This window comes from Polypterus senegalus, chromosome 3, assembly GCF_016835505.1.
Source record: "Polypterus senegalus isolate Bchr_013 chromosome 3, ASM1683550v1, whole genome shotgun sequence".
In the NCBI taxonomy this organism is placed as follows: Eukaryota; Metazoa; Chordata; class Cladistia; order Polypteriformes; family Polypteridae; genus Polypterus; species Polypterus senegalus.
In genome coordinates, this window is record NC_053156.1 from 15,516,718 (window position 1) to 15,540,493 (window position 23,776).

The 23,776-nt window shown below is 46.1% G+C and overlaps 1 protein-coding gene across 8 annotated transcripts in view; it reads right to left on the reverse strand.

The window, feature by feature from the left end:
* The window catches only part of LOC120524873 (inactive dipeptidyl peptidase 10), a 107,008-nt gene that overhangs the window by 50,238 nt on the left and 32,994 nt on the right, over positions 1 to 23,776 (reverse strand). For 7 of the 8 annotated variants that reach the window (XM_039746682.1, XM_039746687.1, XM_039746686.1 and 4 more), the window contains exons 2-5: positions 8,674 to 8,788; positions 8,318 to 8,413; positions 7,962 to 8,056; positions 7,642 to 7,716 (exon numbers count right to left, since the gene is read on the reverse strand). The exons of the other annotated variant lie outside the window; for it this stretch is intronic. In XM_039746682.1, the coding sequence (XP_039602616.1) occupies positions 7,642 to 7,716; positions 7,962 to 8,056; positions 8,318 to 8,413; positions 8,674 to 8,788 (381 nt within the window). The remainder of the gene's footprint in view (positions 1 to 7,641; positions 7,717 to 7,961; positions 8,057 to 8,317; positions 8,414 to 8,673; positions 8,789 to 23,776) is intronic. 8 annotated transcript variants of the gene reach the window in all.

A 23,776-nucleotide genomic window follows, 5' to 3' on the forward strand; every position in this document is an offset into this window, starting at 1 on the left:
TAACATGGCCTTCTATAACTTCACTTTAACTTAATCCTGATACTCTGTATGTTCAGTTCTTCATAATAACTATTCATGGTGGCTCTAAAATCGGTACTGACCCCTACTCTCTTTTCTGTTTCTTTTCCGGTTTCTTTGTGGTGGCGGCCTGTGCCACCTCCACCTACTCAAAGCTTCATGATGCTCCAACAATGATGGATGGATTAAAGGCAGAACTCTACGTGACCATCATCATCAAGTCCTTCCGTGAGAATCCTAAATCCAAAGAGGACTGTTTCATTTATGTTAGGTAGAATGCCCAGAGGGGACTGGGTGGTCTCATGGTCTGGAATCCCTACAGATTTTATTTTTTCTCCAGCCGTCTGGAGTTTTTTTTGTTTTTTCTGTCCCCCCTGGCCATTGGACCTTACTCTTATTCTATATTAATTAATGTTGACTTATTTTATTTTCTTATTGTGTCTTTTATTTTTCTATTCTTTATTATGTAAAGCACTTTGAGCTACTGTTTGTATGAAAATGTGCTATAGAAATAAATGTTGTTGTTGTTGATATATATATATACACAGTATATATATATATATATATATATATATATATATATATATATATATATATATATATATATATATATATATATACATAGCATTAAGTCTGAATCACAATCTGATCGTATGGGTGGTTACCTACCAGGTAACGCGTGTGGTTGGTCTGCGAGTCGGCAAACATCCGCCACGGGTGCCCTCTCAGTTGCGAGACGCAGATCATAGAATGTTACATACTGTAGTTTACTGTCAAATAATGCAAAGAGTACGCGCCACGTGTTTCGCCCTGTTTTGGGCTCATCAGGCGTACACACTCCACTGCACCCCTCATAGGGGATCGAACCTCGGACGTCAGACAAACGCACTCCGATTGTGACATTGTGAGAAAAAAAATCCTCTTCCAATTCCACATCCAGCCCATACCTTCCCCAAACATCCCTTTTTTATTTGATATAAATTGGAAGGCTAACTAGATCACTTAGACAGCCTGAGTTTAGCAGTAGCTCGCGCGTTTGATCGTGCGTGCGTGATGACCAGTGTGTTAGAAGAAAGGAGATCTCAGAATGGCCGCTCTGTATGTCAATCAAGTGGCAAATGCCATCGGGAGGATAATATTTGATAGACTAACGCTTAAAAAATTTTTTTTTTAATGCAACACGATCTACCCGCACTGCCTTTGTGATCTACCGGTCAATCGCGGTCGACTCATTGGGCACCCCTGGTATAGATCAAGATCCCACCTTGGTAATTGTCCGGCTATGGCTTCCTTCATCTGTAATGCTGAGTAAATTGTCATTAAAGAAAGCTAAGGTAGTGGTTCTCAACCTGTGGGACGGGCCCCCCTAGGGGGGCACAAAGATGTGAAAAGATTCAGAAACAAGAATCAAAAATATGAAAAAAAACTTCTGTTGAAACCAAAACAAATGAACTTGAACTACATTCTGATACGAGAACAATGAATATAGAGTTAGATAAATGTCGATAAAAATTAAGTAGGTGTAATAAAATATGTATCTTCATTTCAAAAAAATGTTAGGGGGGGCGCGATTAAAACTTTTATGAAAACTCGGTTCGCAAATACTTAAAGGTTGAGAAACGCTGAGCTAAGGGATTTTCTCTTATGTGATTTCTTACCGCCGTATCACTATGAGAGAGATATCGCCTTTTAATATTATATCTATTGTGAGGGGTTCAGCCCGGACACCACCAGACCGAGACCACATCTTTATAAAAAGCACACGTTTATTTTCTAGATACACACAGCACGGTGCTCCCGCACCAAACACCCCTAATACGGGCCTCTTCCACAATGTCCGTGGGCCGCCTTTCCTCTCTCCACGGGATCTTTGTCCTGCTCCCACTCCCGACTCTAGCTCCCAGACTGTAGGAAGGCGGCCCCTTTTATGTTCACCCGGACATGCTCCAGGTGCTCGATGATGTTCTTCCGGTAGCACCTCCTGGTGTGGCGGAAGTGCTGTTCTTGCATCTGGAAGCACTCTGGGTGTCTCTGGAAGGCTCTTCCTCCATCTTCCCGGGTGTGGCAGAAGTGAATGTTTCCCGGGGTCTCTGAGACTCGGGGCGCTCCCTGGCAGTGGCCACGATTTCCAATGGGCTTGAGCCTCCTTGCTCCTCTCCCATGGTCCTCTCCAGATCCAGGGTGGTTGCCCCCTCATGGCCCGGAGGACGTATATGCCACCACCTGGTCCTTCCAGGTGTCCCGGCTGGGTCTGTCCCGCAGCCTCCTGTGACACTATATAGTTTCAGGTTACTTAAAACGCCACAATTACAAAAGAACTTACCGTATTTACTTGTGTACCACGTGCCCTCGTGTAAGACGCGCACCCTAATTTTTACAAACAAAATCACAAAAATCGTTTTGCCCTGTGTACGACGTGCATTGTGATTGTATAGGAAGGGTTTAGAGTGAGTGAGTGAGAGAGAGAGCGCGATCGAGTGAGTGAGAGAGAGAGAGAGAGAGAGAGAAAGAGAAGGCGATCGAGCGAGTGAGAGAGAGAGAGAGCGATCGAGCGAGTGAGAGAGAGAGAGAGCGATCGAGCGAGTGAGAGAGAAAGAGAGAGAGAGAGAGAAAGAGAGAGCGATCGAGCGAGTGAGAGAGAGAGCGATCGAGCGAGTGAGAGAGAGAGAGAGAGCACGACCGAGCGAGTGCGAGAGAGAGAGAGAGAGAGAGAGAGAGAGAGCGAGTGAGTGAGAGAGAGAGCGTGAGAGAGAGAGCGTGAGTGAGTGAGCCCAAGCAGAAGAAGTAAACATTACAGAATTACATTTCCTCGTGTGTGACGCACACCTAATTTTTTAATGCTAATTTTCGGGAAAAAATGTGCGTTTGGTACATGCGTAAATACGGTATTCCAACTAGGGAGCTAGCGACCCCTAGAGGAAATACCATTTAGTGTCTCTGCCGCTCGCGTTGTTTTTTGGACGCATGCTAAGGTGTTGGAGTTGGATCATCTGCTGGCTTGTAGCTGCTGGCGAGCTGCGTGTCGATCATTTAAAAGCCTGTACAGCAGCTGTCCTTTTGCCACTTCGCGTCTCTCCCGCTCGTGTTTATGGGTGGGCTGAACACACACTAAGGAGAAGTGGTCGGATCATCTGCTGTCTTGCTGCTGCTGGTGAGCTGCGTGTTCTGCTTGTCGCTTGTCGTTGTTTTAAGAGCTGGGAGCACATGAAGTGTGTCTGCCAAAAGCATTCCAACAACTGCTTGGTTAGATGTCCGTGAACTTGTTTTAAATGTTGTCTCACTGCCTTGATGTCACTCGCGGGACGTCAATTTGTCTTTCGAGAAGATCACGTCTCGTCTCCCTAGTCTCCCTTCCAGGATTTTTTTTTATAATAGAGAGATTATTCTCATTATATTTAACATTATTGTGAATTGTTTAGGTCATTTTTTGCAAATTCCTGTCAAGTGCTATTTCAAACACATTGTGAAAACTCAGCCGTATGGCACCCCCTAGTGGCCACTCTTGACTCCCTCATTTGTGACCCTCTAGATCAGGGGTGCCCAATGCGTTGATTGCGATCGACCGGTAGATCAAAGGTAGTGCAGGTAAATCGCATTGCATTCAAAAACATTTTTTTTTTAAAAACGTTAGTCTATCATATATCCTCCCTATGGCATTTGCCACTTGATTGACATACAGAGCGGCCAGTCTGAGATCTCCTTTCTTCTAACATACTGGTCTTCCCGCACGCACGATCAAATGCATGAGCTACTGCAAAACTCCGGCTGTGATCTAGTTAGCCTTCCAATTTATATCGACTAAAGAAGGGACTTAAAAAAAAAAATTGTTTGGGGAGGGTATGGGCTGGATGTGGAATTGGAAGAGGATTTGTTTCTCTCACAATGTCACAGTCGAAGTGCGTTTGTCTGATCTGTCAATCTATCATTGCATTTCCAAAGAAGAAAAATATGGAAAGGCACTTTCAAACTGTTCATAAAAACTACGAAACTGACTTCCTTCCAAAAAGCGATGTGAGAAAGAGAAAGGAGAGGGAACTAAAATCGCAGTTAAATCGGACAGCCGTCATTTTTCACTCGGCTGAATTCAAATGCTCCCTGACTGCATTATTTGGCTCTACTTATTTAATGCGAGTCAGCCTTTACCCACATGAAGATTATTAAATCCAAATACTGTAATGACCATAAATGTATTGAATTGCTATTGTGCCATAAAGGTTATTCAGTTATGCAAGGTATGACAACATATATTTTATGTATAAAGTATACTCAGTATTCACAGCGCATCACTTTTTCCACATTTTGTTATGTTACAGCCTTATTCCAAAATGGATTAAATTAATTTTTTTTCCTCAGAATTCTACACACAACACCCCATAATGACAACATGAAAAAAGTTTACTTGAGGTTTTTGAAAGTTTATTAAAAATGTGCAGGGCCGCACATGTTCAGTCTCTCCCTGTGTATTCCCTGTGCAGAGAGAGAGACAGAGAGACACACACACATTATTGTAATGGGCTTAATGTCTAGTATATATATATTTATATATATTGTGAAGGACAGCCGGGTCCCATGCCCGGCAGGGACGCCCCTGCTACTTATGTTCCGGGGGAGCCGCCATGGGCAGTCCAATATCTCCCCCGGGACGCTTGGTGGCAGCCTCCCTGGCCGACGGTGACTCCCCAACCGCCCGCAGGGCCCCATGGGAGATGGAGTCCTCCACAGCTTGGTTGGGGTCTGGCGTGGCCGCTAGGGGGAGCTGCCTGCTTCCCACAGCCTGGCTGGACGAGCTTTCAGCCCCGCCCAAGGCCCACCGCTTGGTCAAGTCCCCTCACTAACATAAAAGCCAATGTCTCTGATGGTGTCTCACTGCCTCAAACACCACGCGTGTCAGTGTCACTCATTGTCTTGTCACATTCCTCTTTGTGTCTCCCTTGCTCATGACGTTTCATGGGGGACCTCCTGGGGTCTCCTAATGTGTCTCAGCTTATCCCACAGAAACCCCCCATCCCTCGTATAGGATCTAGGATTGTCATTGAGTCTCTCTGTGTTGTGGTGTCTACCAGGAGGTCTCTCAGTGTCCCTTAGAGTCCCGCACAATGTCTTCTTCTGTCATAAAGTGTTAGGATTCTCACTGGGGTCTCTCAGTGTCCCTCTGTGTGTCGGGGTAGCTTGTGTATTTCAGTGTCCCTCTTGGTCCTTTAGGGTTCCTCAAAGGGATAGTCTCGACTGGTGACTCATTGTGGCTGTCACTTTGTGTCCCCCTTTGACCAGTTTGTAATGGTCCACAGATAGACCCTCTCCTACTGACTTGACCCCCACATACTCGCAGATCCCTGTCAACGGCTCTTGAGTTTCCCAGCGTGGTGCCAGCCCTCATCAGTAACTGCAGCTTCTTGTCACAGTCATAAACCCCCCACATCTCAGACTCAGCTCCTGCTCACCCACACAAATCTCCTACTCCTCTGCCCACCTCCATATCCCACTCCCCCTTCTTCTTCAATGACACCCCCACCCCACCCCACCCCACAACCATTAATCATATTCTTACTGCCCAGCAACAAAAACGAGAAATCTGAATCAGCAGAAAGCTCAGAAGCATAAAGATGAGCATGAAAAGAGGAGGGCTGCACACACACACACACACACACACTCACACACACACACACGCACACACTCACACACACACTCACACACACGCGCACACACACACGCACACACACACGTGCACACAAACACACGCACACACACACACACACACGCTCACACACATGCACACACACATTTAAGCTTGCACACACACACTTAAATGGACACACACAAACTTAAACTCACACATGCACACACAAAAACAAACTCACACCCACACACACACACAAACTCACGCACACACACACACACACACACCTACACACACACTTAAACTCACACACACACATGCACACTTAAATGTTCATACATAAACTCACACACACTTACTGTAAATGCACACATACACTTAAACTCACACACTCACACACACACCCCTACCCCAGTCTCTTCTTTCAGACTCCCCTGAACATTTTTAATATCCCAAATTCTGCTGAGCTCAGAGTTTTTTTTTTATTACTATTTTACTTGATTAAGCGGCACTCGTATTGCACCTTCTGCTTCGCTCTTATTTATTACTGCAGATGCCGAGGGAATGTTAAAGGGGGGGCGAAGCACCACTGAGGAAAAGCTGGATTGGTGAGTAAAAAAAAAAAGCAACACAGCGCCCCCTCCTGCCCGTTCACACACATTGCGTGCATTTAACATGCGCTTTAACGACTCCACAGAAAGACTGTTTCTAAAATACACGGTGCACCCGTCGTACGGTTAGAGAAGCCGGGTTAACACAAATTGATTTCTCGGCAAGTAACTCGGGTAAATGGCCATGTAAACAGCTGAGAATTTTGTAGCCTGCACTCGTCGGTTCCGCTCTGTTAGCTTTCAGTAGCCACAGGTAGAAAACCCCAGAGGCATCCACTGGATCAAATTCCTCAGGTAAAGGCTCAGGCGATCGCATTCTTCCTTGAAAATATATAAGAAGTAGGACTTCGATGGGTGGGAGCCACATGAATGAAGGTTTTGCTATATAAGAAGTAGGACTTTGATAGGATGAGTCACATAAATGAAGGATGCATGGGCGTGTTTATGTAAATGAGAGCTTTATTTAGATGTATAAGAAGCAGGGCAGGACTTTGATGGGTGAAGTCTCATTAATAAAGACTTTATGGGTGTGTTTATGTAAATAAGAGCTTTACCTAGAAGATGCAAAGGAGCAGAGCTTTGATGGGTGGGGTCTAATGAATAAAGACTTTAGGGGTGTGTTTATGTAAATGACAGCTCACCTTGAAGATATATAAGAAGCAGGACTTTGATGGGCAGGGTCACATGAATGAAGGCTTTAGGGGTGTGTTTATGTAAATGAGAGCTCACCTTGACAATATATAAGAAGTAGGACTTCGATGGGTGGGGTCACATGAATAAAGACTTTTTAGGGTGTGCTTATGTAAATGAGGGTTCACTGTATAAGAAGTAGGACTTTGATAGGCGGAGTGACATGAATGAAGGATGTACTGGTGTGTTTATGTAAATAAGAGCTTGCTTTGAAGATAAATAAGAATTAGGATTTTGATTGGTGGGGGTCACATGAATAAAGACTTTAAGGGTGTGTTTATGTAAATATGAGCTCAGTTCAAAGATGTATAAGAAGTAGGACTTTGATGGGCAGAGTCTCATGAATAAAGGTTTTATTTGGTACTTGCTACAGAGGTGTGTTTATGTAAATGAGGGCTTTACCTGGAAGGTGTGCATGTAGCAGGAAAAGGTGCTGTGCCAATTGAGTCCTTATCGTAACCAGAGTTTGACAAATGTGACAGCAGTGAATAGGATGTATTTTTCTAAGTTGCACTTCCTTACAAAAGCAGCCATTAAGGTCACTTAAACCATCCAAGGGTCCCGAGATTCAACTCGGTCACACACTCTCTACTCACACAGTTGCCGATCAAGCTATTCCCCATGATGCTTTGCCCATCACCTTCACGTTATTAATGGGGAGATGAGCCCTGGCAGTGACCTCTTGGATTTCTGCTTTGCTCTTACCTGCTGCACATTGTAGGCCAGCAAGACGAAGTTCATATCAGGAGACACCTGGTAGCGGGTGGCTTTGAGAGTCACCTGTGGACAGAATCAGAGAAACAAACATCAGAATGGCACCAACGTCCCCCAAAGCCGCTCAGCCCTTCATGGATGAGATATTGGGGCCAGCTGAGAGGTCCCAGTCCCATTTAGCACATGGGACCACTTGCCAGCCAGGCCAGTTGTGGCCCCTCAGCACCTCTAATATGTGCCTCCAGGCCTTCGTCCAGATGATGCCCAGGCTCCTACCCTCACTGTCTAAAACTGACAAAGGTTACACTCACAAAAGTGCTGTTGTCCACCAGTGTTGATCTCTGGCCGCTCGTCATGTTCAGTAAAATCACATGGCCATCTCGACTCCGCAGAGTCAGTTCAGAATCTGCCAAATGAAAAAAAATAAATAAACGAACATCGGTGCTGCCCCATTTGGGTCGGGGGGGATGGGGTTGTCACCTCGTCCCACTTCTCCAAGTTTAGCCTGGTGATCTGGAGGGAGCCACTAGGGGGAGGTGTTGCTTAGCAATGCTAGGTGAGGTTGCAGTGTGCAGTGTGGCCACTAGGGGGGCATTTCAGTCAGGAAGGTGGAAGGGGAGAGAGCAGGTCATGTGCAGGTGCAACTGAAGGGGGCAGTGCTGCTCACCGCTGATCCATGTGGCATCTGAATGATGAATGAAATACTCGGACTTGTCAAGGTCCTCCAGAGTCAGGCGGGACTGCAGCAGGAGGCGGGACTCATCTGCAGGGGGGGTTAAGAACAGGAAAGAGTTAAAGAGACAGGTCACCTCCCCCAGCCAGGTTTGGTATCAATGGGGGGCACAGACTGCCCAATATGCCCACCCATGTCAGATACACCAGTGTGTGACATCTATGCTGAGCTGTGGCTTTCCCTGTTGGCAGCAGACTGCATTGTAAGCCCTGCTGCATCTCAGCTGCCACACTTAACTCACTCCATTGTGAAGAACTGCCACCTCCCAACACCCCCTCTCACTATCTTACCAGGGGTCAGTAGGATCACTGAGACGATGACCAGGGCCAGGACCACGATGATCACCACCATCGCTATGCCGATGCCTTTCCAGTTGCGTGGTGGGCCTCCCGAGCTTCCCAGGTCCTGGAAAAGAGTGAGTCACATGATGGGGGTCACATGATCACCAATCAGTACAGCAGCAGCTCCTCTGCAATCTATCTATCTATCTATCTATCTATTATATAGTGCCTTTCATATCTATCTATCTATCTATCTATCTATCTATCTATCTATCTATCTATTATATAGTGCCTTTCATATCTATCTATCTATCTATCTATCTATCTATCTATCTATCTATCTATCTATCCATTATATGGTGCCTTTCATATCTATCTATCTATCTATCTATCTATCTATCTATCTATCTATTATATGGTGCCTTTCATATCTATCTATCTATCTATCTATCTATTATATGGTGCCTTTCACATCTATAGATAAATGCAATGGTCTCCTGCTCCTGAGTCTTCTTACCTGACTTCAATAGCCAGAGGGAGGGCTCAGGAGTGCTGATGTCACAGTGACTCCGCCTCCTCTGCTCCACCCACAAGCAACAAGGAACAACTTAAGGAAACTTAGAGCCAGCACATAATAATCAACATACAAGAAAATATGTACATAATAACTTAGAGCCAACAAAAACAAAAATAAAATTCATAACGGTTGTTAAGCCAATAATCAAATGAAGAAATCGATAAACAAACACACACTTTTAAAAATCACAGTGTCAATCGAAAAAGCTGAGATAGGCTGGCGGTAATTGACCTGAAGCTTCGGCTGCTCCACTCAGGGGTCACCACAGCAGATCATCTTCTTCCATATCTTCCTGTCCTCGTCATCTTGCTCTGTCACCCCCATCATCTTCATGTCCTCACTCATCACATCCATAAACCTTCTCTTAGGCCTTCCTCTTCTCCTCTTGCCTGGCAGCTCTATCCCTATCACCCTTCTCCCAATAGACCAATGTCAAATGTCAATTTATTTATATAGCACATTTAAAACAACATAGGAATGCTGTGGCCAAAGTGCTTTACAATAAAAGAATAAAAGAAAACAAACAAATAACATAAATAACATAAATAGAAATAAAACATATGAACATAAACAAAATCTATACCAATAAAAGGCAAAGCCCTCACTCACTCATCACTAATTCTCCAACTTCCCGTGTAGGTAGAAGGCTGACATTTGTCAGGCTCATTCCTTACAGCTTACTTACTAAAGTTAGGCACGTTTCATTTCGAAATTCTATGCCTAATGGTCATAACGGTCGGCAGCATCCGCTATGTTAAACTTTCTTATTTATGGCCCCATCTTCACAAAATTTGGTAGGCGGCTTCCCTGCGCTAACCGAAGCCGATGTACGTACTTATTTCGGTGGTATGATGCCACTGTCAGGCACCATATTGAACTTTTCAACGATCTTTGTTACTTATGGGCCCATCTTCAAGAAATTTGGTACGCAGGTTCCCAACGCTAACTGAATCCTACTTACGTACATATATACGTCCATAGCCTGCAGCTCAGTCGCCGGTCCCCCATCCCCACACCTCCCACGTTGTTGGCTGCCTGCCTATATAAGGCTGTCTGTCGCTCCGGTCTCTACATTCCCTTCCTTGCTTCGCCACGGGATTCACGTCTCCCTGCTGATAACTACAGCCTTTTTATTTAATCCACGGCTTCTCCGCTGTTTTATTGTTCGTTTATTACGATTATAGTTATTGTGTAGGTATTTTAGACTTAGTTTACATTGTTCAGGTACTCATTTCCTTTATCATTCCAACCGTACCCCCATTAACATGTCTATCGAGGTGATCACCATCGATCAAAGAACTGTCACTTACCAAGTGGTCTCCATGCCGGAGATGGCGCCTGCCTTTTCCATTCTCTGTGTTACGTATTGCACGGCCATATCAGGCTCACTCTTGATATCCATTGTGTCTTATGTATTGAATGACTGGACAGGTTCAAGGTGTGGACTGATGACGGTACAGGAGATAATTAGACTACACAGGAGCACTAGAAGAGTGAAATGCTTAAGCCCTTCACCTATGGATCTGCATGTGAGTTGATGGCTGCTGGTGAATTGTTCGGTTGTCGCTTTCAAGTGTACCAAAATGGCCAAATATTTTACACCTTTCGACAACCACCAATGCCTCTTAAACATCTTAGATTCACAGGTGACGATTTCAGTAGTGGACACTTTGATGTTTATGAATGTTTAAACTCTCAAAAGCTGGATGTGAAGTTATCGATGAAACCGGTTGTGTGCTTACAACGCTTGACAGATGCCGAATGTCACTTCAACACAACAAGTCCTACAAATACTGTCGTAATTGAAACAAACCATGAAACTCAAACTGATTATGACAGCAGCAATCCAAGCTGTGAGATTTAAAACAAGATTACTGTTCACATGGCCGACTGTACGTTACATGCTCAAGAGTAAGCTCAGCGCACAGCTTGGTCAGAATACAACTGGAGGGCCGAACTCACAATGTGGTATACAAAGAGATCCTTAACAAATAATTATTGGCATATCTTCCCTCAGTTTAAAAAGGTTTAATTTTCTTCTTAATAAAAATTGTAAGGCAGCACTTCGCCGCTGCGAAACGCGGGTATTTTACTAGTGCATAATAAACAGAAGTCATTTTACGTAATCACAATGAGGAAACCATCAATATTACTGAAGGTCACAGAATGCAAATGAGTCTTTAATCTCGTTTTGAATTGCAGACGACTCCTTTATGTGACGAGGTAAAGAGTTCCACAGGCGAGGAGCAGCAGCTGTCCCCTTTAGTTTGACACTCGGTACGAGGGACAACAAGAGACAACTGGCCAGAAGATCTAAGCACTCTAGATGGCTGGAGTAAAGCACACAGTTCAGATAAATCGGCAGGAGCGAGTCCATGTAAAGATTTAAAAACTAGCAACACGATTTTAAAATCAATTTGAAAACTGCCAGGCAGCAGCCAGTGTAAAGAAGCTCATATTGGAGAAACAGAGTCAGACTTTCTTGCCCCAACCAGGAAGCGAGCGTCAGCATTCTGGACCAACTGTAACCTGCGTATCAGAGATTTGCTAATCCCAGAATTCAGCGAGTTGCAGTAATCAAGGCGAGAGAAGATAAAAGCACGAGTAGCTTTCTCAAGATCCCTAGAAGATAATAAAGGCTTGATCTTACCTAATAGACGAAGCTGGAAAAAGCAACTCTTGACTACAGAATTAACTTGTTTCTCAAAAGAGATTTTACTGTCAAAGATAACACCAAGATTGCGGACTTGAGGTTTGCAAAAGACGGAGGAAGAGCCGAGATGTCCAAGACCAATTTGGGTTTTAGCTGATGGACCCGCTATAAGGACCTCCATTTTATTTTGATTCAGATCAAGAAAATTATTAGTCACCCAGCATCTCTCCTCCGCTCATGTCCAAACCAACACAATCTCGCCTCTCTGACTTTGTCTCCCACCCGACCCACTTGAGCTGACCCTCTAATGTTCTCATTTCTAATCCTGTCCATCCTCGTCACACCCAATGCCAATCTTAGCATCTTTAACTCTGCCACCTCCAGCTCTGTCTCCTGTGCCACCATCTCCAGCCCATATAACACAGCTGGTCTCACTACCGTCCTGTAGACCTTCCCTTTCACTCTTGCTGATACCCGTCTGTCACAAATCACTCCTGACACTCTTCTCCACTCACTCCACTCTGCCTGCACTCTCTTCTTCACTTCTCTTCCACAATCCTCGTTACTCTGTACTGTTGATCCCAAGTATTTAAACTCATCCACCTTCATCAACTCTACTCCCTCATCCTCACCATTCCACTGACCTCCCTCTCATTCACACACATGTATTCTGTCTTGGTGGTCCTACTGACCTTCACTCCTCTCCTCTCATATCTCCACCTCACCAGGGTCTCCTCAACCTGCTCCCTACTCTCACTACAGATCACAATGTCATCAGCAAACATCACAGTCCACAGGGACTCCTGTCTAATCTCGTCTGTCAGCCTGTCCATCACCATTGTAAATAAGAAAGGGCTCAGAGCCGATCCCTGATGTAATCCCACCTCCGTCACTCCTACTGCAGACCTCACCACAGTCACACTCCCCTCGTACATATCCTGTGCCACTCTTACGTACTTCTCTGCCACTCCCGACTTCCTCATACAATGCCACAGCTCCTCTCCAAGGCTCCCTGTCATATGCTTTCTCCATATTGATTTGGCACAATTTTACGCCGAATGCCCTTCCTGATGTAACCCACCACATTTATCCAGGCTTGTGACCGATACAAAGAAACACACTGGTTTGTGCATCCCTGTGGCTGGGTTTGCCATAGCAATAATAAATCATAATAATAATTCTTTACATTTAAATGGCACTTTTCTCACTACTCAAGGCGCTCTACAGCACACAGTGAGTGGGGAGCCACTTCAACCCCCACTTATCGGTAGCAAATCACCTGGATGATGCGATGGCAGCCATTCTTGCACCAGTACGCTCACCACTGTTAGGTGGTGAAGAGGTGAGATAGTTAGCCAATCAGAGACTCAGCAATGAACTGTGGGGGTCTATTAATATGAATCAGTTTGGAGCGGCCTTACTGTACAGTGTGTCTACACGGGTCCTGTCATATGGGTCCTCAAATGCCGTTGTTAGGTCTGCTTCCAGTGTTGCTAGGGGCGTGGCCTCTGAGGTCGCCACCCACACATAATCAATGTGATGGGATAAAAGGACGGCTAGGAGTTCAAATCCTTATCCGATCTGTGATAGCAAAACTCTAAAGACCTCCAAGTGTATCTTTTCTCGCGTTTACTTTCGGTTTTGTCCTCTCGGCTACCGTCTCTCGTGGTGGGCTTCGATTTCCTTTCGCTTTCTACCTTTTTGTTTTGTTTCTTACGCGTATCTCAGGTTGCTGCCAGAGGAGGCACTGCCCAAAAAGAAGTAATCAAAAAAGAGACCCTCCTTTTGGATTTTTAGATATTGGGGGGGTTTCCCCCTTGGAGACTGGCACACTCACGATCGCATATTAAATCAATGAATGGGGGAGGGGGGGTCCCCTTAGGACAAGCGTATGCTATGAACTAAGGGACACAGTGCCACCTAGGCTAGTGCCTACTCTTCCTATGCCTAAGAGCCGACCCTGTCTTTACGTGCATGCAATTAGTTGTAAAGTCTGTAATTATATTTTACCTGTTACAGTGCAAGGCGCTATACACAAATAAACCGAATGACAGATTCATGATATGGCAGATTGCAAAGATGCTGCCTGTTGTCCAATTTGATGCCACCGTCTTTGCCCCTAGGTGCCAGCTCTGCAATCTCACTTCCTTCAAAACTGGATGCCCACTGCTATACCATGTTGGTGAGATGAGTGCCTCTTCCATCAGTCTTTTAGGCTCCTTACAGTATAGCGCCTTGCACAAAGACAGTATCCCTTGTGAATGTAAGCTCCTTCCCTATGAGTAAGAAAAAACTTCCCAAAATGCTTCTTCCCATTGAATTACAGACGACTCAACTCATTAGTAAATGGGCATCTTGGCACCGAACGTGCCTTTCATTACTGCAAAGAAGCCAAACTGAGACGTGGCAGCACGCCACATTGGCCCTGGCGTTGGGAGAGTCCGAGGTCTGACGCGTCAGCTGCCCAGATGATTTTCCTCGCGCTCACCCTTGCCCTGCTCTGACTGTGTCTGTGTGGATGGAGCACTTAAGAGAAGCCTGGGGGTGGGGCCTCAGGTCAGTTCCCGCCTTTGGATTGGCTCCTGTACTTGGGGCTGGTGTGGCCACTGACCCCCCCAGGTGAGCGACGTGTGGCCGAGTGGTGGCTGTGTGTTCAGGCTCAGTGGGAACGCATGGCACCACAGAACTTCAGAGGCAGTCTTCTGTGCTGCCTTCACCACCAGGCCCAAAATGTGGAACTGGTGTATGAAGTTCAAAAGCCTGAATTAGATTAGAGATCTTTATTGTCACATACACTGCAAGAGCAGAGTGTTAAAATAATGAAATAAATCCACAATGAAATACTGTACAATTGCACATAAACCAGCAGGTGGGTACAGTACACCGTGAAGGGCAGGCCATTTCAGGTGACCTTATGGCCCAGGGAAAGAAGCTGTCCTCCAATTTTGAGGATCCAAGCAGGTGCCACTCCAGAATGCGTGTAACCACTAGGGGGCTCCACTGAGTACCCAACCACAAACCCAGCAATACCCAACCCAATGCCACTTTCAAATAAAGGATTATGATTTGACAAAGGGCGGCACGGTGGCGGAGTGGGTAGCGCTGCTGCCTCGCAGTTAGGAGACCCGGGTTCGCTTCCTGGGTCCTCCCTGTGTGGAGTTTGCATGTTCTCCCCGTGTCTGCGTGGGTTTCCTCCCACAGTCCAAAGACATGCAGGTTAGGTGGACTGGTGATTCTGCTTGGTGTGTGGGTGTGTGTGTATGTGCCTTGCGGTGGGCTGGCACTCTTCCCAGGGTTTGTTTCCTGCCTTGTGCCCTGTGTTGGCTGGGGTTGGCTCCAGCAGACCCCTGTGACCCTGTAGTTAGGATAATGGATGGATTTGACACAAAGCCTTCGACATACAATTAACAGCCAATCCTCCGTCCTCCTCCAAAAGAACGTTGCCCACCGTAACCTGACTCAGACTCAATTTAAGTGAGGTGTAATGGTCTAGAAATCAGTACTAAAGAAAATGACATTTCTGTGTGTTACGTAGTGTAATGGGCTATAAACCAGTGTTTTAAAGAAAAGGCAGAATTTCTGGAAAATTCGGCTACAAGTTATTGTTGATGGCTATCTTCTGCTTCTTCTTCTTCTTCTTCTTCTTTCAGCTGCTCCTGTTAGTGGTTGCCACAGCGGGTCATCTTCTTCCATATCTTCCTGTCCTCGTCATTTTGCTCTGTCACCCTCATCACCTGCATGTCCTCTCTCAACACCTTCTCTTAGGCCTTCCTCTTCTCCTCTTCCCTGTCAGCTCTATCCCTTTCATCCTTCTCCCAGTATACCCCTCATCTCTCCTCTGCACATGTCCAAACCAACACAATCTCACCTCTCTGACTTTGTCTCCCACCCGTCCCACCTGATCTGACCCCCTAATGTCCTCATTTCTAATCCTGTCCATCCTCGTCACACCCAATGCCAATCTCAACATCTTTAACTCTGCCACCTCCAGCTCTGTCTCCTGTGCCACCGTCTCCTGCCCATATAACATAACTGGTCTCACTGCCGTCCTGTAGACCTTCCCTTTCACTCTTGCTGATTGTTGATGGCTACCTACAGGGCATAAATATTTACCTGCCTGGCTAAAGAGTCGCCTCTTTCATTTAGTATCTCAGCTACACACAATGTGGGGATACAGAGCTGTCTGCTTCCTTTGAAAATTAACGAGTTCTGAGGACATTGGGTTCTAATCTGGAACTTTTTGATGACTGGCCACAATACCAATGTTGAACCAAAGTAAACGTGTTGTGGACTTGAACCTGGACACAGACAGGCAGACATCTTACTTTCTCCCAACACACGTTTATTTATATACAATATATACGGTTAGTCACGTGCACCACAAACCCCAGTGCCTCTTGCACCGATTCCCCAAAGTCCAGGCCTCACAGTTCCAATGCCTTTCTCCTGGCCGCCTCCAGTCCTCTCTCCAGCTCTGTCCACTTCCACCCGACATCCACCAATGACTGGAGGGAGGCGGCCCCTTAAATAGGAACCCGGATGGGCTCCAGCTGCTTCTCGGCACTCCTCTGAAGACACGCCCCAGTGTGGCGGAAATGCCGGCTGTGCACCCGGAAGCCCTCCGGGTGTCCCCTGTCTTCTTCCCCCCAGCACCACTCCTGGTGTGACGGAAGTGCTGGGCTCCAAACTTCTGCAGACACCGGGGCGCCGCCTGGCGGTGGCCACGGGTCCCTACAGGGCTGGGCTTCCAAGCCCTTTACCCGAGGCCCCCAACATAACCAGGGCGGACGCCCCCTCGCGGTCTGGAGGAGGCACAAGCCCTCCTCCGGTCCTCCTGGGCGTCCTGGCCGGATGCCACAGTGTTTACATTGTTTGTTCTGCAGAGGAAATTGGCTTGCACCATTGTTTCACTGATTGTCATGTTGATCTGTGCAGAGACTGAAGCATTTATAAATTTCTGGGAAAGGGAGAATAAAGAAAAACAGTGGCTTGTACCTGGCCCGTGTTCCCCTAGGCCTGAAGTCGGTAACAAGAGGCAGCGGGCTTCCTTTTAAACTAGAAATACATCTACTGGTCTCCTGTCCAGGTCCGAGTTGTGCAGAAACCAGGGCTGCCTCCCCAAGCAGCGCCCCCCGGTGGTCCCCAAAGACCCAGACAGGGCTGCGTTTTCTGGACTCCGACTGCCAGGCCACTGGTCCAGCCTTGAGGAACGCTGCCACCTGCTGTTTGGGGGAATGAACTGCTCTCCGTCAGCCTGTTCGCCTGCTCCTTCTGTTATGGCCTCCTGGCCGGGATTAAAGGAAGGACACATGCCAGTCCTGTCTCTTTGGCATCTGACAATGTGATTCGTCCAGTGAGGACGGCAGATGGGGAAAATGTGAGCTGTCATCAGACGTGCGGAGGAGCCTTTCTGTCAAAGAGCCAAGATCTGCTGTGGCCACTTCAGGTTATCATGATGGTCACTCTTGGAAATTTAAAGCATGCACAGCATTCCCACCAGCTCCAATATTTTGCTGACCCGCGTTAAAATTCAACACGCATTATGTAGTCAGATTACTTTTTAAAGTGGCAAATAACATAACGCAATATTTATTTTATTAAACTGAAAGTACCTGCTGTGGAAGAATGAGTCTCAGCACACGATAAAGGTTTAGGGCAGCCACCTGTATATTGTCCCTGGCTGCAAAAAGGGCTTTGAAATGGGCACTGATGTGCATGCTGAACTGACTTTAGTTGTGAAATGATGGCGGCTTTAAAAGGGTGATCCTGGAAGTGATGTCATCTGGGCCCTGAACTGGAAGTGATGTCGTTGAAGTCGAATCAGGTAGGTTTTCCAGTACAGTATTTGGCCTGCAGAGATAACTGAAGTAGGTTCAGCCCACCCTGCCGCCCCCTGGCCTGGCACGTAATTACCTGCACTTGGTCCACTCAGCTTCCTCCTAATCGCACGTGTGTGACTCTGCATTACCTAAAAAAGCAGATTTGTGTCACTGTGTGTACTGTATGTTTTTTTTTTTTTCTAATGTTAAAATGAACTTTCCATGCCTTCTGAACTTTGTGGAAGAAAAATGAGACTTAGGGGGTCACACAGTCATTTAGGGGTGATGTTGGTATTACGCATAAAGTGTTCTAGTATGCTTTCCACTTTAGAAATATTGCATCTATCTTGCAAGCAGTATAAAGGGTTAATAAGTATAGTCTAAGCGTATCAGGAAACCCGATAAGGGTCAGGTGACCAACAAAGAACAAGAAGGTTCAAGAAGTGGGCGGCTGACTATCAAGTACCCCGTAAGACTTGACAGACGTCACACGTGCACAGGCGCTCAAGGAGTACTGAAAAGTACTGTCGGACCAAGAGTGCAGTAGAAATGGGACTTTTATTTTGGGGTGTGTAAGCTCTCAGCTGGAAACATCCCATGTCTCTTGAGCCAATCAGAGTGAACGCAAGCTAGTGAGCCAATCAGAGTAAGCAAAAACTCAGCCCTGTTATGCAAATTCAGTTATCTATAAGGATGACTCTCTGTCACTGTGCTGTGACCCATTTGCTGACACCTTGGCCCAGGGCGCTGTCCCCTAGTAGTCTGCTGTAATGCGACGCTCCCCCTTCAAGCATCTGCTGAAGAGAAAATTAAGGACATGGCAATGAACAAGTGTCCTCCTGCCTGGTCCCGGACTCAAAGAGGTCCTAGTTGATGACAACATTTCTTTCTATAATTTATTTTACATTTACAATTTTATTTCTTCCATGCCTTTGCTGTATTTGTTTGAAATAAGGGGGGGTGCCATACCCACATTAAGACCCCCCCCCCTTCCCCACAGTCCCCTGGGTCACTTAGGTCCTTAACAGAATGCGATTGTAGTTTTAACATTGCAGAGCGGAGACACTTGGTAGGTTAATATTGTGTGGCTCGCTTATGGAGACTTGATCACATCATTGAGCGCTTGGGGGGGTGGTCCCCCTCTGTGATTTCAGTGCACGGAGACTCCATCATTTCATTGGGTGGGGGGGGTGACCCCCGTGACCCCCTTTGTCATTTCAGTGCATGCAGACTACATCATTTCATTAGGGGTACTCATTTGGTCATTTCAGTGAATGAGACTCCATCATTTCATTATGTAGGGGGGTGGTCCTGTGACGATGTGGGTTCTGGCTCCACGCTCCCATGGCTGCTTGGGAACCCTTGAACCCAACACCATCGATAATGAAACCGAGAGCGAGCTAGTCAGTGAAGGCAATAATTGAGCATCTGAGCAAGGGGATGGTTAAAAGTGAAACAGTGCTTTTATTAAAAGAAACAATCAAAACAAAAACAGTGTTCTAATAAATAGTGCAGTTCAAAAGTTCTTCATTAAATAAATAATCCATAAAATGAAAACGTGGAGGTTAAAACAACAATAAGAAAAAACAATCCTTTAAAACGAGAGGTAAAATCTTCTTTAGGAAGCAATCTTTAAAACAACAAATCCGGTGTAACGTTTCTGTTAGCGTCTCACCTGCTTATCCCGTTTGGGCCAAGCAGCAGGCAAGACGCTCTCTGCAGCTGCCCTCCTCTTACACTTTCGCGAGACTGGAGACCTCCCGATCCCTGGCTTCGGTTTGGCTCTCATCCCAGTCCCCGAGACTTGATGTCCACCAATGACCAGGACGCACACATTGGGGACTCCACCACCAAGCCTCCCGACGTCCGCTGCCTTTCCCCGGCCTTCTGCAGCTCGTCGCTTTCCTCTAGGCACTCACACTACCTGGTCACTCAGCGGGAGCAACATCAACTCAAACGTCTGGGTGTTGGCCTAACACCCAGCTTCCTTACAGCTGCCCTCGAGCGCTCGATCGCGCGCTCACCACACGCACGCACCGCCTGTCCGTCTCTCCTGCACCGCATGCTTCCTCGCTCCCTGTAACCTCCGTCCTATTTTCCTCTTTTTCATGAACTCGTTCTTTTTTCCATTTTTCCACCCCACAACCGACTCGCGCTTTTTAAAATGACGAGGGCCACAGCAGCTGCAGCATTAGCCATGGGACAATCACGAATGTGGGCAGTTCCTCACCTGTGCACTCGGTGAGAAACGCCCACACCCTACGGATCGTCCCACGGCTCGCTATGGCCCAACGACTCCTCGCTAAGCCGCGAGGGCGTCGATTATTTATTTAAAATGAATGGCCTTTACTCAACAAGCTGTGGACCCATAACACCACAGGTCCCCCTCTGTCATTTCAGTGCATGCAGACTCCATCATTTCATTAGGGGTCCCTCTTAATCATTTTAGTGCCCGGAGACTCCATCATTTCACCCTGGTTACCCCTTGGTCATTTCAGTAATGAGACTCCATCATTTTATTATGTAGGGGGGTGGTCCCCCTCTGTCATTTCAGTGCACGGAGACTCCATCATTTCATTAGGGGTCCCTCTTAATCATTTTAGTGCCCGGAGACTCCATCATTTCATTGGGGGGGCTTACCCCTTGGTCATTTCAGTGAATGAGACTCCATCATCTTATTATGTAGTTGGGTGGTCCCCCTCGGTCATTTCATTGCCCAGAGACTCCAATATTTCATTGTGTTTGGGTTGGTTCCCCTTGGCCATTTTGGGTCCCTTTGTTCATTTTAGTGTGCAGAGACTTTCTTTTCATTGAACAAGGGTGCCCCACTGTTCCCCATTGGTCAGTACAGGGTGTGGACACTCCATCGTCTCATCGAGCGTGATGTTCCCATTGGTCATTTCAGTGAATAGAAACTTGATTGTTTCATTGTGATGGTGAGGTTTGCGTATTACTAAAAAGGTCCCTTTGGCCCCCCTTCCTGTCATTGGCCCCTGTGCCAAGGAACTTCCTGATGGTGGATCTGACCCTTGAGGGTGTGAAGGTGCCAATTAGCAATTGAAAAATCATTGGTGGCAGCAGACTGTCCGAGGGGACGTAATCCCTGAGGTCGCTACAATATTCTTGTGCCACCTGGTCCGCTATGGTGCTCGCCGACCTCAAGTCACGTTTATCTCTACTAGGATTGACTACTGCAATGCGGCGAACACTGGATGTTCAAACTGTTCTCTATACAGCGGCCATTTAATCCAAAATGTGGCTGCAAGAATTATTACAAGAACAAGAAAATACGAACACATCACTCCAGTTCTTAAATCCTTACACTGGCTCCCGGTTAAGTTCAGGGCAGATTTCAAAATCCTCCTTTTAACATATAAAGCCTTAAATGGCCGAGGTCCGGCTTACTTCTCTGAACTTATCATGACTTACAAACCTGAGCGCACATTAAGATCTCAAGGTGCCGGCCTGCCTTATGATTACAAGGATTAATAAAATAACAGTGGGAGGTCAAGCTTTTAGTTACAGGACCCCCTAAACTGTGGAGTGGTCTGCCTGCTACTATAATAGATGCCCCTTCAGTCTCAGCTTTCAAATCTCACCACTTCAGTTTAGCACACCCTGACTAGAGCTGCTGATTAACTGTGCAGACTGTCATTAGCACTGAAACAGAAGTAACGTGAGAGTTAGAATTTGATACAAACCCTCCTCACCTGTTCTGTTTCTCTTCTCGGTACTCAAATGTGCCACTTGGTGCCCACGGCCCACCTGCCAAGTTGTTTTGCCTGTCTAAGGTAAAGTCAACCCTGATGGAGGATCACAAGAATCGTCGGGTAGAGGGGTCCTTTCATCGGATTGGCTGACCCAGCACTGACTCAGCTGTGGAATGGCCAATAGGAAGAGGCAGCTTGATGGATGAGGTCTCCAGGACTCTAAACAAATCCAAATCCTATTATGGGATATCATCTACTGTTAAATTCTGCTTTTTTATTTTTACACTGTTTTGAGGATTTGTTCTGTTCTGTGTATTGTATTGTATTGTATTGACCCCCTTATTTTTGACACCCACTGCACACCCCACCTACCTGGAAAGGGGTCTCTCTCTGAACTGCCTTTCCCAAGTTTTCTTCCATCTTTTCCCTACAAGGGTTGTTTTCTTGTCTTCTCAGAGAGTCAAGGCTGGGGGCTGTCAAGAGGCAGGGTCTGTTAAAGCCCATTGTGGCTCTTCTTGTTTGATTTTCGGCTATACAAAAATAAATTGTATTGTATTGTATTGTAAGTGCTGGTGGTCTTTTCCATCACTCAAGTAGGTAGCCCGCTCACCATTGGAATTCACTTGAGGCTTTGACAGGCTTGCCGTTTTTATTGACTTCTCCACAGTTGCCACTGAAGCTGTGGAGGAAGAATTGGGAAGAATTGAGGCGGGAGTTTCCAGTGTCACACATGTGCGATTGGGTGGGCCTGAATAACAGTAATTCCACCAGTGGTGTAGCTGGCTTACTGAAGGCTCCTGTGCAGCGGCCTGAGGTGGGCCCCTTCTTGTCTAGCATAACTCTTTGTAATTTATTCTCCACTAGATCCTAGGGGCCGGCTGGGCAGTGATTTCCAGGACCGCGTCACTATCACAATCACACACTGGAGACAAACAAACCAGCTCTCTGAATGGAAATTGGAATAACTTTTTAAATCGCTTTATTACAGCCGCTGTTAAGTTAGCAAAAAAAAAGTAAATTGTAAGAAAGGGACGTGGGAGTTGTGAGTAGTAGTAGTACTAGGACATAAATACAGTGGTGTGAAAAACTATTTTCCCCCTTCCTGATTTCTTATTCTTTTGCATGTTTGTCACACAAAATGTTTCTGATCATCAAACACATTTAACCATTAGTCAAATATAACACAAGTAAACACAAAATGCCGTTTTTAAATGAAGGTTTTATTATTTAGGGAGGGAAAAAAATCCAAACCTACATGGCCCTGTGTGAAAAAGTAATTGCCCCCTGAACCTAATAACTGGTTGGGCCACCCTTAGCAGCAATAACTGCAATCCAGTGTTTGAGATAACTTTCAATGAGTCTTTTACACGCTCTGGAGGAATTTTGGCCCACTCATCTTTGCAGAATTGTTGTAATTCAGCTTTATTTGAGGGTTTTCTAGCATGAACCGCCTTTTTAAGGTCATGCCATAGCATCTCAATTGGATTCAGGTCAGGACTTTGACTAGGCCACTCCAAAGTCTTCATTTTGTTTTTCTTCAGCCATTCAGAGGTGGATTTGCTGGTGTGTTTTGGGTCATTGTCCTGTTGCAGCACCCAAGATCGCTTCAGCTTGAGTTGACGAACAGATGGCCGGACATTCTCCTTCAGGATTTTTGGTAGACAGTAGAATTCATGGTTCCATCTATCACAGCAAGCCTTCCAGGTCCTGAAGCAGCAAAACAACCCCAGACCATCACACTACCACCACCATATTTTACTGTTGGTATGATGTTCTTTTCTGAAATGCTGTGTTCCTTTTACGCCAGATGTAACGGGACATTTGCCTTCCAAAAGTTCAACTTTTGTCTCATCAGTCCACAAGGTATTTTCCCAAAAGTCTTGGCAATCATTGAGATGTTTCTTAGCAAAATTGAGACGAGCCCTAATGTTCTTTTGCTTAACAGTGGTTTGCGTCTTGGAAATCTGCCATGCAGGCCGTTTTTGCCCAGTCTCTTTCTTATGGTGGAGTCGTGAACACTGACCTTAATTGAGGCAAGTGAGGCCTGCAGTTCTTTAGACGTTGTCCTGGGGTCTTTTGTGACCTCTCAGATGAGTCGTCTCTGCGCTCTTGGGGTAATTTTGGTCGGCCGCCACTCCTGGAAGGTTCACCACTGTTCCATGTTTTTGCCATTTGTGGATAATGGCTCTCACTGTGGTTCGCTGGAGTCCCAAAGCTTTAGAAATGGCTTTATAACCTTTACCAGACTGATAGATCTCAATGACTTCTGTTCTCATTTGTTCCTGAATTTCTTTGGATCTTGGCATGATGTCTAGCTTTTGAGGTGCTTTTGGTCTACTTCTCTGTGTCAGGC